This window comes from Mytilus californianus, unplaced genomic scaffold (genome assembly GCF_021869535.1).
Source record: "Mytilus californianus isolate M0D057914Y unplaced genomic scaffold, xbMytCali1.0.p SCAF_4, whole genome shotgun sequence".
NCBI classification, from domain to species: Eukaryota; Metazoa; Mollusca; class Bivalvia; order Mytilida; family Mytilidae; genus Mytilus; species Mytilus californianus.
In genome coordinates this window covers 21087206-21100521 of record NW_026262690.1, presented here as the reverse complement: position 1 = coordinate 21100521, position 13316 = coordinate 21087206, and the positions used below count along the sequence as shown (strand labels likewise).

The window sequence follows — 13316 nt, the reverse complement described above, 5'->3', positions numbered from 1 at the left end:
TCCATACATTGTACTTACCAGTAACAAACCACATTTGCAAAGTTGAATAAAATACAGTCGATAACATTTACTTATTACTTAAAAGAAAATGCCAAACTATTTTAAACAGTATTTGACTATAAACATAGATAAAAAAGGTACAAACTGGACATAATGCACCAGTTCATAAACAAGTGAGAACAATCGCCTTCATATAGTGCTCAGAATATGACATTCATAAAACTTGTTCAATATCATTAGATAAAATTGAGAATGGAAATGGGGAATGTGTCAAAGAGACAACAACTCGACCACAGAACAGACAACAGCAGAAGGCCACCAACAGGTCTTCAATGCAGCGAGAAATTCCCGCACCCGGAGGCGTCCTTCAGCTGGCCCCTAAACAAATATATATACTAGTTCAGTGATAATGAACGCCATACTAAACTCCAAATTGTACACAAGAAACTAAAATTAAAAATAATACAAGACTAACAAAGGCTAGAGGCTCCTGACTTGGGACAGGCGCAAAAATGCGGCGGGGTTAAACATGTTTATGAGATCTCAACCCTCCCCCTATACCTCTAGTCAATGTAGAAAAGTAAACGCATAACAATACGCACATTAAAATTCAGTTCAAGAGAAGTCCGAGTCTGATGTCAGAAGATGTAACCAGAGAAAATAAACAAAATGACAATAATACATAAATAACAACAGACTACTAGCAGTTAACTGACATGCCAGCTCCAGACTTCAATTAAACTGATTGAAAGATTATGTCTTCATCATATGAATATCAGGCACAATCCTTCCCGTTAGGGGTTTAGTATCATACCATCATAACATATATGAGAAGAACATAACCCGTGTCATGCCAACAACTGGTTTTTAAATAAATGTGTTTAGTGCCGATGCAAAGACCCTATAAGTGAATCAATATTAACGCCAAGAGAACTCTAAATCTTAAATACTGAAAGCCACCTCTGATAAGTACAATGTACTATGCAAGATAATGATATAACTGGACTAAAAATACACACAACCTGTAATTAACTGCCTTTACAGCGCTTTCGCGCTTTGATTATTTTTTAAAATTGGAGTTATCTTCCTTTGTCCATGATAATAGTTGAATCAACTACAATCAATGCTTTATACAATGCAATGTTTAATTTTGACTTCCACTGATAAAACACAGATCAAGTTGAATTTGGGTATTGTCACTTTAACCATTATTGAGTTATGCCCCTTTTTAATCGAAAGATTGCAAAATTTTTAGTTTCCTTTCTGTTACTTAAGTTTGCCCCAACCAAACATTATGAAACCTATACACAATATTCATTACCACAAAACTAAGATCAAGTACAAATTTTTTGTTTCCGTTTTTACTTTAGTTTGCCTCAACCAAATGTTAGGAAACTTATACACAACCCTTCTAGAGTTATTCGTGTTTACAAATAGAAAAAATGCTGAATTTTTAGTTTCTGTTCTCTACTTAAGTTAGCCTCAACCAAATGTTATGAGACTTACACACAATGCTTATTACCACAAAATTTTGGGTAGTGTCACTTTTACCGTTCTTCAGTTATGTCCCTTTATAACTATATGATATGCAAGCGGGGGCATCATCTGTGTCCACATGTGGACACTATCCACATTTATTTATTGATACATTTTACCTGTGAAACAATTTTTTTAATTTTTTTTCAATATTATATTGTTTTCCCTAATGTTAAGGAGTTGATTGATACTGAAGTTAAGATACTGTTAGCCCTGAAAGCTGAATATAAGGCTGCCACTGGTAAGGACTGGAAACCAGATGATCCACCAAAGGCCACACTGCCTGCAACAACAAGTTCTGTAAAATGTGATGCTGGAAAACTGAATGAAGAGATTGCAGCCCAGGGTAATAAAGTCAGGGATCTTAAGAGTGCGAAGGCTGCAAAAGTAAGAATTTAGTGAAAATTTTTAATTTATTAGATACATCTACAAATCTTCGTAAATAAAAGATATTAATGATGTTTTATCACTTTTATTACTGAATATTATATTTCAGAAAGTTTTTTTTTGTGGCCAGTTCTTTTTCTGAGTGCAGTTTCCCCTGTCTGAATTAATTTGATTTGTGAATGAAGAAAAAATTGGAATTTTGGTGAAATATTTAAATGTCTATGGTTCCTCCAGATCAGGGTCAAATTTCTCAGAAATAAACTTGTTATGCCCCCTCCGTAGCGGTGGGGGCATTAAGTTTTACCCTTGTCTGTCTGTACGTACGTACATCCCAAAATTGGTTTCCATTCTCTAACTTGAGTTTGCCTCAACCAAATGTTATGAAACTTATACACAATGCTTATTACCACAAAACACAGATCAAGTTTGAATTTTGGTGGCGTCACTTTAACCGTTCTAGAGTTATGCCCCTTTATAAATGGAAAAATTGCAAAATTTTTATTTTCTTCTAAATATCAAGTAATTTTTTTACCACCGCAAAAAAAATTTTCTGCGTCGTCCGAAGACACATTGGTTTTCGCACTCTAACTTAAGTTTAAGTGAATGGATCTCTATCAAATTTTACCATAAGGTTCAATACCACAAAAGGAATATTGGGATTGATTTTGGGGGTTATGGTACCAACAGTTAAGGAATTAGGGGCCAAAAATAAGCATTTTTGTAACTTCCAGACATAACTTGTGTGTTAGTGTATGGATCTCTCTGAAATTGTACCACAAGGTTCCATATCACAAAGGGAAAGCTGGAATTGACTTTGGGGGTAATTGCCCAAAAAGTTTAGGAATTAGGGGCCAAAAAGGGGCCAAAAATAAGCATTTTTCTAGTTTCCAGACAATAACTTGTGTTCAAGTGTATGGATCTCTCTGAAATTGTACTGCAAGGTACCATACCACAAAGGGAAGGCTGGGATTGATTTTGGGGGTAATTGCTTCAAAATTTTAGGAATTAGGGGCCAAAAAAGGGGCAAAAAACAAGCATGTTTCTAGTTTCATGACAATAACTTGTGTGTGAGTGTATGGATCTTCATGAAACTGTACTACAAGGTTCCATATCACAAAGGTAAAGCTGGGTTTCAGTTTGGGGGTAATTGCCCTAAACGTTTAGGAATTTGGGGCCAAAAGGGGCCAAAAAACAAGCATTTTTCTAGTTTCCAGACAATAACTTGTGTTCAAGTGTATGGATATCTCTGAAATTGTACTGCAGGTACCATACCACAAACGGAAGGCTGGGATTGAGTTTGGGGGTGATGAATCATAAGGGGGTTCAAAAAATTTGGGGGGGGGGATTTTTTTTTCTTTAAAATTTTCCATTTTAAATTGGTTATTTCTGATTTATATATAAAAGCAAATAATAATGATATGGTTTGAATAGGTAAATTAAAAATTTTTAAGTTCTTAGACCACATTCATTCTGTGTCAGAAACCTGTGCTGTGTCAAATATTTAATCACAATCCAAATTCAGTGCTGTATCAAGCTTGAATGTTGTGTCCATACTTGCCCCAACTGTTCAGGGATCGACCTCTGCGGTCGTATCAAGCTGCGCCCAGTGGAGCATTTTATTAAAATTGGAGTTATCTTCCTTTGTCCATGATTATAGTTGAATCAACTACAATCAATGCTTTATACAATGCAATGTTTAATTTTGACTTCCACTGATAAAACACAGATCAAGTTGAATTTGGGTAATGTCAATTTAACTATTATTGAGTGATGCCCCTTTATAAATCGAAAGATTGCAAAATTTTTAGTTTCCATTCTGTAACTTAAGTTTGCCCCAACCAAACATTATGAAACCTATACACAATATTCATTACCACAAAACTAAGATCAAGTGCAATTTTTTTGTTTCCGTTATCTAACTTTAGTTTGCCTCAACCAAATGTTATGAAACTTATACTCAATGCTTATTACTACATAATACAGATTAAGTACGAAATTTGGTGAGAACACTTTTACCATTCTTGAGTTATGTCCCTTTATATACATAAAAATTGCTGAATTTTTCGTTTCCGTTCTCTAACTTTAGTTTGTCTCAACCAAATGTTATAAAACTTATACACAACCGTTCTAGAGTTATGTGTGTTTACAAATTGAAAAATTGCTGAATTTTTACTTTCTGTTCTCTACTTAAGTTAGCCTCAACCAAATGTTATGAGACTTACACACAATGCTTATTACCACAAAACTCATATCAAGTTCAAATTTGGGTAGCGTCACTTGTACCATTCTTCAGTTATGTCCCTTTATAACTATATGCTATGCAAGCGGGGGCATCATCTGTGTCCACATGTGGACACTATCCACATTTATTTTTGATTAGTGATGATTCTTTTTGAAACAAATTTACATACATGTTGTTAAAGTTACAAATGTTATAATTGGTGATTGTTGTATCTATTATACATAGTTTGTTGTTGCAGACAGCTTTCAGCAAGCATCCCATATTCTACCAACTCAATTTTGTAAAAATAAGTCATCAATATGTTTTATTTAAAATAGGCTGACATTGATGCAGCAGTGAAGGCTCTCATGGCATTGAAAGCTGACTACAAAACTGCTACTGGTTCTGACTGGAAACCATGCTGTGTTCCTCCTTCCACTGGAACACCACCAGCTGCAGCATCCACAGGAGGGTCTGCTGTTGATATCAATAACAAAATAGCAGCCCAGGGTGATAAAGTCCGACAGTTGAAGTCTGATAAAGCAGCTAAGGTAATGAATCTTTTAGTAGTATTTGATTATAGTATTGTTCTATTACAGAAAATTTTATGGAATTGTAACACATTTATAATGTAATTTTAAATAACTACATTAAAAGTATGTATTTAAGAAAAGACACTCTGAAATGTAATTCCCCAATGGTCACCTCATTGTATGTGGGAAAATGATATTCTAATGTTGGGAAAAGTTAAAAATTGTAAAGGTAGTAAAAGTGTTGGCAATAACTTTTACAAAATACAAATATTGGTCTTTTGTTTCATTTGAAAAGGACAAAGCATTTGATAAATAACTAATTCAAAGGTAAATTTACTCACTACTTTACTTTTTTCCACATTTTACTCACTACTTTACTTTTTTCCACATCTTCTTTTATTCATAGTAATAAATTGAATAAATATCAATAAAAGGGCAACCCAACAACACACAGTTACCAAATATGTGAAAGTTTGCTTTGATAGAAAATACTGTTAATGCTAAAAACTAAAAATATCATGTTTTGATTAAAATAGGCTGACATTGAAGCAGCAGTGAAGGCTCTCCTGGCATTAAAAGCTGACTACAAATCTGTTACTGGTTCTGACTGGAAACCAGGATGTGTTCCTCCTTCCACTGGAACACCACCAGCTGCAGCATCCACAGGAGAGTCTGCTGTTGATATCAATAACAAAATAGTAGCCCAGGGTGATAAAGTCCGACAGTTGAAGTCTGATAAAGCACCTAAGGTAAGATGTCTTTGAGTAGTATATGAGTATAGTATTCTTTAGTTCACTGAAAACTTATTCAAGAAAAATTGTATTTTCTTGGGTAGAGACTTGATTTCATGGTTATCACTTATACTGCTAACAAGCCTATTGGTAATTTGTATTCTGTTGAACATTCAAATTCATGGTTCACATATGCCTACAAAATCGACAAAAATTAATGTCCCACGAATAATACTGTGGATTCATTTATTTTCGTGGGTATCAATTTTCGTGGATAGAGAAAAAAAGACGTTTCGTGGTATACGTAAATTCGTGGATCGCTGATTACAAAAAGAAAAAAAATCAGATACGTAATTCGTGGATTTCTTTTTAATTTAGGAGATCATATAACCTCCTTGGTTTGATCAATAATAAAACAAACAAAAAAGAAGGAATTCATTGAAAAAGTATTGAATTGTCAAAATCCTCGCTTGGTCATTCTAGGTTAAAGTGTTCATTGAAAACTTCTATTACAATAATGGACAGAGACAACTAATTACTTGTTTGTTTTACAATTTATAAATTCTTGTCGGAATTTTATAAGACATTCAAAACTCTATGATTGAAAGTTCATTTCCCTAATCACGATATAATAAACAGCCATATAAGTAAAAGGTGTGAAAATAAATGTTCCTGTCATAAACAATATTACCTACGGGCAATATCCACGTACTTAATCATATTGATTTTTAATCACCAGTAAACCACACTATGACACGGTAATTAACAACTTGCAGTTATTTTCCATCAACAGTTTTATTCAATTTTAAAAAGTAAATTATCACTGATATTCGATATATTCATTATTAATTTAATCAAAATACTTGTATCTTCTTTTAATAAAAACACGTGTTATGTAACAGTGTTTATCGACAGTCAACACTATACTAGAACTGCATAACATAACCGGAAATAAACATCCGACTCCATACACATTTCTCGGGACTATTCTTCGTTGAGTTCTTAAATTCGTGGTTCGCTGTGACCCACGAAACCCACGAAAATTGGTATACCACGAATAAAAATGAATCCACAGTAATGTATCCATAGAAAATGTCAATGAAAAAGCAACCTAACAACACATAATTACCAAATATGTGAAGGTTTGCTTTGACTGAAAAGTTGTAAAAAAACATCATGTTTTATTTAAAATAGGCTGACATTGATGCAGCAGTGAAGGCTCTCGTGGCATTGAAAGCTGACTACAAATCTGCTACTGGTTCTGACTGGAAACCAGGCTGTGTTCCTCCTTCCACTGGAACACCACCAGCTGCAGCATCCACAGGAGGGTCTGCTGTTGATATTAATAACAAAATAGCAGCCCAGGGTGATAAAGTACGGCAGTTGAAGTCTGATAAAGCAGCCAAGGTAAGTACTCTTTCAGTAGTATATGACTATGGTGTTGTTTGGTTTGCAGAAAACACCTTCAAACAAAATGGCTGCCCTCAAATATGCTCAGTTTAACAGTGTCAATGTTAAATGCATATTTTGCATGAATGTTAATTTAATTGCTTTTTGTTTCGCCTGCAATGAAAGTTGCAGAATGTGAGATGTTAGGATTACTATCCGGTGGGAGTTGAGACAGAAGGTAGAAGACCTGATGCTTCATACCTTGTATTCAGATACCTTATGTTATGAAGTTTCCATCTGTCAAATGTCCATTGTCCTTGACTTCATTTTCGTCGAGCTTTCGACTTTAGTCGAAAAAGCGAGATATAGCGATCCTACATTCTGGCGGCGGCGTCCACAAATATTCACTCTGTGGTTAAAGTTTTTGAAATTTTAATAACTTTCTTAAACTATCCTGGATTTCTACCAAACTTGGACAGAAGCTTGTTTATGATCATAAGATAGTATCCAGAAGTAAATTTTGGAAAAATAAAATTCCATTTTTTTCCGTATTTTACTTATAAATGGACTTAGTTTTTCTGCCGGGAAATATTACATTCACTCTGTGGTTAAAGTTTTTAAAACTTTAATAACTTTCTTAAACTATCCTGGGTTTGTACCAAACTTGGACAGAAGCTTGTTTATGATCATAAGATAGTATCCAGAAGTAAATTTTGTAAAAAATAAATCCATTTTTTCCTTATTTTATTTTTAGATGGACTTAGATTTTCTGCCAGGAAACAACACATTCACTCTGTGGTTAAAGTTTTTAAAATTTTAATAACTTTTTTATACTATTTTGGATTTGTACCAAACTTGGACAGAAGCTTGTTTATGATCAAATGCTAGTATCAGGAAGGAAATTTTGTCTTCTTCCAGTTAACATTACATTCAGTCTGCAGTTAAAGTTTTTAAACATTTATTAGATTCATAAACTATCCTGGATTTTTACCAAACTTGGACAGAAGCTTCTTACAATCAAAAGATAGTATCAAGTGGAATATTTTTATTGATTTACTTCCTCATTTTTGTTGAGCCTGCGATTAACAGAAAAAGTAGGCGAGACACTGGGTTCCACGGAACCCTTACAAATTTTTATGGTTCAGTGACTGCTTAAAAAAATGGATAGTTTTTTTGTCATGTGAATTTCTCACTTATTTTGGGTAACAGGATAGCTATGTTTGGTATATGGGTTTCTTGCAATTTCTACATCTGTCAGACAGAGTTCACCTGACCTCATTTCATGGATCAGTGATCAAGGTTAAAATTATGTGATGAGGTCCGTTTCAGATACTATAAGCAGTAGGTAAACTATATGTGGTGAATGGAATGAATGTCAGATGAACATGTCTGTCTAGCAGGGTTCATCTGACCTTGACCTCATTTTCACAGTTCATTGGTCAATGTTAAGTTTTAGTGGTTTTGTCCTCGTCTAAGATACGAAAAACAATTGTTCAACTATATTTGGTTTATGGAATGATTGTAAGGTGAACATCTCTGTCTAGCAGGGCTCATCTGACCTTGGCCTCGTTTTCATGGTATATATCTGAGATACTATAAGCGATAGGTCAACTATATTTGGTATATGGAAGATTGTAAGGTGTTCATATCTGTCTGGCTCGGTTCATCTGACATTGACCTCGTTGTCATGGATCATTGATAATGTTAAGTTTGTATGATACTTGTAGTAAAACTTTATCTTGAAGACCATCAACATCAAATTAATCATGGTCAGTAAAGCAAGTGAGACATTTCAGCATGTGCACTCTTGTTTTAAGATTGATTAGATAATTTAACTATTACTGTGGATTCATGTATTATCCTGGATAATAATTTTCATGGATTGAGGACAAATTTTATTTTCATGAATGTTTGATGTCCTGATTTTGCCAAAGTCTGCATATATATAAATAGAAAATTTGTAGATTTTTTAACATTTAGATTTGTGGTTTACCTGTGCACAAAAATTGGTATCCAACTAATAATAATGAATCCACAGTAAGTTTGAACTTATGTATTCAAGCAGTGAATGCCACTGGACGTTAAGCAACCAACAATCAATCAATCAAACAGTGAAAAACACAAAACAGGAAAGGATTTCAATGTTATTTATTTTGATTATCTTTAAAGATTTTTGTTTATGTTTTCCCATCAGAATGAAATTCACAATTATGTAAAACAACAAAATAAATTATTACAAACATTTACCTATAGAATTTTCTCTAAAATCACATGTGTCTCCAAGAGGAAATGATCCAAAGCATAATAATATTTTGTAATCTATAAATAGCTTTCATTTCCTCAGTGGAATAAATAAACACTTGCAGCAATACGTTCATTGCATTGTAGTTATATATCACAATTATTTTATATGCAAGGTTTAATACCCATACCTAAGTTGAACAGAACTTTTTCAAACTATAGAGCTGTGATGGCATATTGCATTTCAATCAATTTATCATGTAGCTACACATTGTTAATTAAAAGAGAGAAAAGAATAATTTAACTTGCAGGACAATACAGGACAAAATTATATGTCTGAAGAAACTTTTACGCGTTGAGTTTAGTTCAGTGGAGATTTTAAAATACCTTCCCTGTGTCCCCTGTATGTTTTTATGGATAAGCCTTCCCTGTGTCCTGTGTATGTTTTTATGGATAAGCCTTCTCTGTGTCCTGCATGTTTTTACGGATAAGCCTTCCCTGTGTCCTGTGCATGTTTTTATGGATAAGCCTTCTCTGTTTCCTGTATGTTTTTATGGATAAGCCTTTCCTGTGTACTGTGTATGTTTTTATGGTTAAGCCTTCCCTGTGTCCTGTGCATGTTTTTATGGATAAGCCTTCCCTGTGTCCTGTGTATGTTTTTATGGATAAGCCTTCCCTCTGTCCTATGCATGTTTTTATGGATATGCCTTCCCTGTGTCCTGTGTATGTTTTTATGGATAAGCCTTCCCTGTGTCCTGTGCATGTTTTTATGGATATGCTTTCCCTGTGTCCAGTGTATGTTTTTATGGATAAGCCTTCCCTGTGTCCTGCGCTAGTTTTTTATACCCTGCTTTAAAAAAGTGGGGGTATACTGTTTTACCTCTGTCTGTCCTTCCGTCAGTCAATCCATCCATCCGTCAGTCTGTCCCTCCCATGAATATTTTCGTAGCATTTTTCCCAGGAACTACTTGACAAGGATTTCTGAAATTTGGTTTCAGGGTTTATATAAGTAAGTTACACTGTGTGATGCTTTTTCAGATTCATCACTCAACAACTTCCTGTTTACCGAACACTTGTATTATTTAACACATGATAGCCAAGTTGAAAATTTTCGTCACATTTTTCTCAGGAACTACTTGACAAGGATTTCTGAAATTTGGTTTCAGGGTTTATATAAGTAAGTTACACTGTGTGATGCGTTTTCAGATTCATCACTCAACAACTTCCTGTTAACTGAACACTTGTATTATTTTACACATGATAGCCAAGTTGAAAATTTTCGTCACATTTTTCTCAGGAACCACTTGACAAGGATTTTTGAAATTTGGTTTCAGGGTTTATATAAGTAAGTTACACCATATGATGTGTTTTCAGATTCATCACTCAACAACTTCCTGTTTACCGAACACTTGTATTATTTTACACATGATAGCCAAATTGAAAATTTTCGTCACAATTTCTCAGGAACTACTTGACAAGGATTTCTGAAATTTGGTTTCAGGGTTTATATAAGTAAGTTACACTGTGTGATGCGTTTTCACATTCATCACTCAACAACTTCCTATTAACTGAATACTTGTATTATTTTGCACATGAAAGCCAAGTTGAAAATTTTCGTCACATTTTTCTCAGGAACTACTTGTCAAGGATTTCTGAAATTTGGTTTCAGGGTTTATTTTAGTCAGCTATACCGTGTGATGCGTTTTCAGATTCATCACTCAACAACTTCCTGTTTACCGAAATATTTCGGCAGGGGTATCATCAGTGAGCAGTAGCTCACAGTTTTACTTGTTTGGATATGCCTTCCCTGTGTCCTGTGTATGTTTTTATGGATAAGCCTTCCCTGTGTCCTGTGGATATTTTATGGATAAGCCTTTCCTGTGTCCTATATATGTTTTTATGGATAAGCCTTCCCTGTGTCCCGTGTATGTTTTTTTGGATAAGCCTTCCCTGTGCCGTGTATTTTTTTTGTTGAGCCTGTCGCAGAAAGCTCGACTTAGGGATAGTGATGCGGCAGCAGCGGCAGCGTTAACTAACTACTTAAAAGCTTAATATTTCAGAAGTTAGATCTCATTTTCATGGTTCAGTGAATACTTGAAAAAAGTTCAGATTTGTTGTAATGTTAATTTCTCTCTAATTGTGAGTAATAGGATAACTATATTTGATATGTGCGTACAAGGTCCTCATGCCTGTCAGACAGTTTTTACTTGACCTGGACCTCATTTCATGGATCAGTGAACAAGGTTAAGTTTTCTTGGTCAAGTCCATATCTCAGATACTATAAGCAATAGGTCTACTATACTTGGTGTATGTAATGATTGTAAGGTGTACATGTCCAACTGGCAGGTGTCATCTGACCTTGACCTCATTTTCATGGTTCAGTGGTAAAAGTTAAGTTTTTGTGTTTTGGTCTGTTTTTTTATTACTGTATTCAATAGGTCAACTATATTTGGTATATGGAAATATTTTACGATGTACATGTCAGTCTGGCAGGTTTTATTTGACCTTGACCTCATTTTCACGGTTCATTGCTCAATGTTAAAAGTTTTTGTGTTTTGGTCTGTTTTTCTAATACTGTAAGCAATAGGTCAACTATATTTGGTGTATGGAATATTTTACGATATACATGTCAGTCTGGCAGATTTGATTTGACCGTAACCTCATTTTCATGGCTCATTGCTCAATGTTAAGTTTTTGTGTTTTGGTCTGTTTTTCTTAAACTTTAAGCAATAGGTAAACTATATTTGGTTTATGGAATGATTGTAAGGTGTATATTTCTGTCTAGCAGGTATCATCTGACCTTCATCTCATTTTCATGGCTCATGGGTCAATGTTCAGTTTTCTTGGTTAACTTTGTAACTTAGATACTATAAGCAAAAGGTCAACTATATTTGATGCATGGAATGATTTTAAGGTGTACATGTCTGTTTGGCAGAGTTCATCTGACGTTGACCTCATTTTCATGGTTCATTGGTCAATATATAATTTCCATGGTTTGGTCTGTTTCTTTTATACTATAAGCAATAGGTCATCTATGTTTGGTGTATGAAATGATTGTATTAAAGGTGTACATGTATTTCCAGCTTGGATTATCTGAATAAATGTTAATGTGATACTTTTAGTAAAACTGTATATTTAGGACTATCAACATAAAATCAGTGGTCAGTATAGTAGGTGAGACATTTCAGAGTGTGCACTCTTGTAATGATTAAAAGATTATTTGAAATTTTTTTTTTTCATTATTCCGTATTTTTCTGATAAATGGACCGGTTTATGCTGTTTTTTTTTCTTCATCATTCCGTATTTTTCTGATAAATGGATTTCGGTTTTTGCAGTTAATATTTATATACAGTCTGGGATAACTTTGTTTGATTGTCATGGAATGCAATGAAGCTTGGACAAAAACTTCTTGAAGATCAAGAAATACCATCTGAAAAAAAAAATTTGATTTAAAAAGCAAAAAATTCCTTATTTTATTGACAATTGAACTTAGCTTTTGGCAGTGAAGTAATATTTATGAATAAGTTTATGTGATACTTGTAGTAAAATCTTTGTTTTAAAATAAAGTCTTAGATAAGTTTAATAATCAGAAAAATCTGACTTATAAATATATCACTTATTAATTATTGTCATCAGGATAGCTCCTTAATTTTTTTATCAGATCCTCTGCCAATATGTATGAAGGTTTACTTTAACGAAAAGTTTGGATAAGTTTGATAATAAGAAAAATCTTAAATCAAGAAGCATTTTTTGGGAGGGGGAGTTGTAAAAATATATTACTATTACATTACAAGTCTCATTGCTTGAATGTTCTTCCTTTCTCATGGAACTTGCTTTAAAGAAAAAGCTATGCCAGCAGGTCATTGTAACCCGTCTTTCTTTCATGTGTGAGGAGGTTATGGGAACTTTCCCACTTAAGGGTCTTTCATTGGAATTGTATTGTCCTCTATTTTAAATATTATGTGACGCAGTGTCTTTTATAAGTAGTAAAGACTAACAGTTTGCAGAATGTAGAATTAACCAACAGTATAGTTTTGCATGGGAAAATCTGTAAGTGATTTGTAATGGGATGTTTTCACAGATTGCAGTGATGAATCATTTTATTTTTAAGATAGCTTATAAGTAAAGAGTTATATTCAATTAATAGTAATCTTTTTTTCTTTGGCATTCCTTTACACGCAAATTATATCTTTTATAACTGCTTTCACTTTTAAAATTAGGTAAAATAAGTTATTATTTCCATCATTGATACTTTTTTTCATTGATTTTATTACATTT

The 13316-nt window shown here is 33.7% G+C and overlaps 1 protein-coding gene and 1 long non-coding RNA gene across 6 annotated transcripts in view; one reads left to right on the top strand and one right to left on the bottom strand.

Annotated features, from left to right (window-relative positions):
• LOC127737672 (uncharacterized) overlaps nucleotides 1-13316 on the bottom strand; it is a 139422-nt gene that overhangs the window by 80678 nt on the left and 45428 nt on the right. The window lies entirely within an intron of this gene.
• The window catches only part of LOC127737650 (bifunctional glutamate/proline--tRNA ligase-like), a 107903-nt gene that overhangs the window by 52494 nt on the left and 42093 nt on the right, over nucleotides 1-13316 (top strand). The window contains exons 21-24 of one of the 5 annotated variants that reach the window (XM_052248505.1): nucleotides 1714-1923; nucleotides 4483-4695; nucleotides 5214-5426; nucleotides 6603-6815. In XM_052248505.1, the coding sequence (XP_052104465.1) occupies nucleotides 1714-1923; nucleotides 4483-4695; nucleotides 5214-5426; nucleotides 6603-6815 (849 nt within the window). The remainder of the gene's footprint in view (nucleotides 1-1713; nucleotides 1924-4482; nucleotides 4696-5213; nucleotides 5427-6602; nucleotides 6816-13316) is intronic. The other 4 variants (XM_052248506.1, XM_052248504.1, XM_052248509.1 and 1 more) reach the window with 4 other exon arrangements.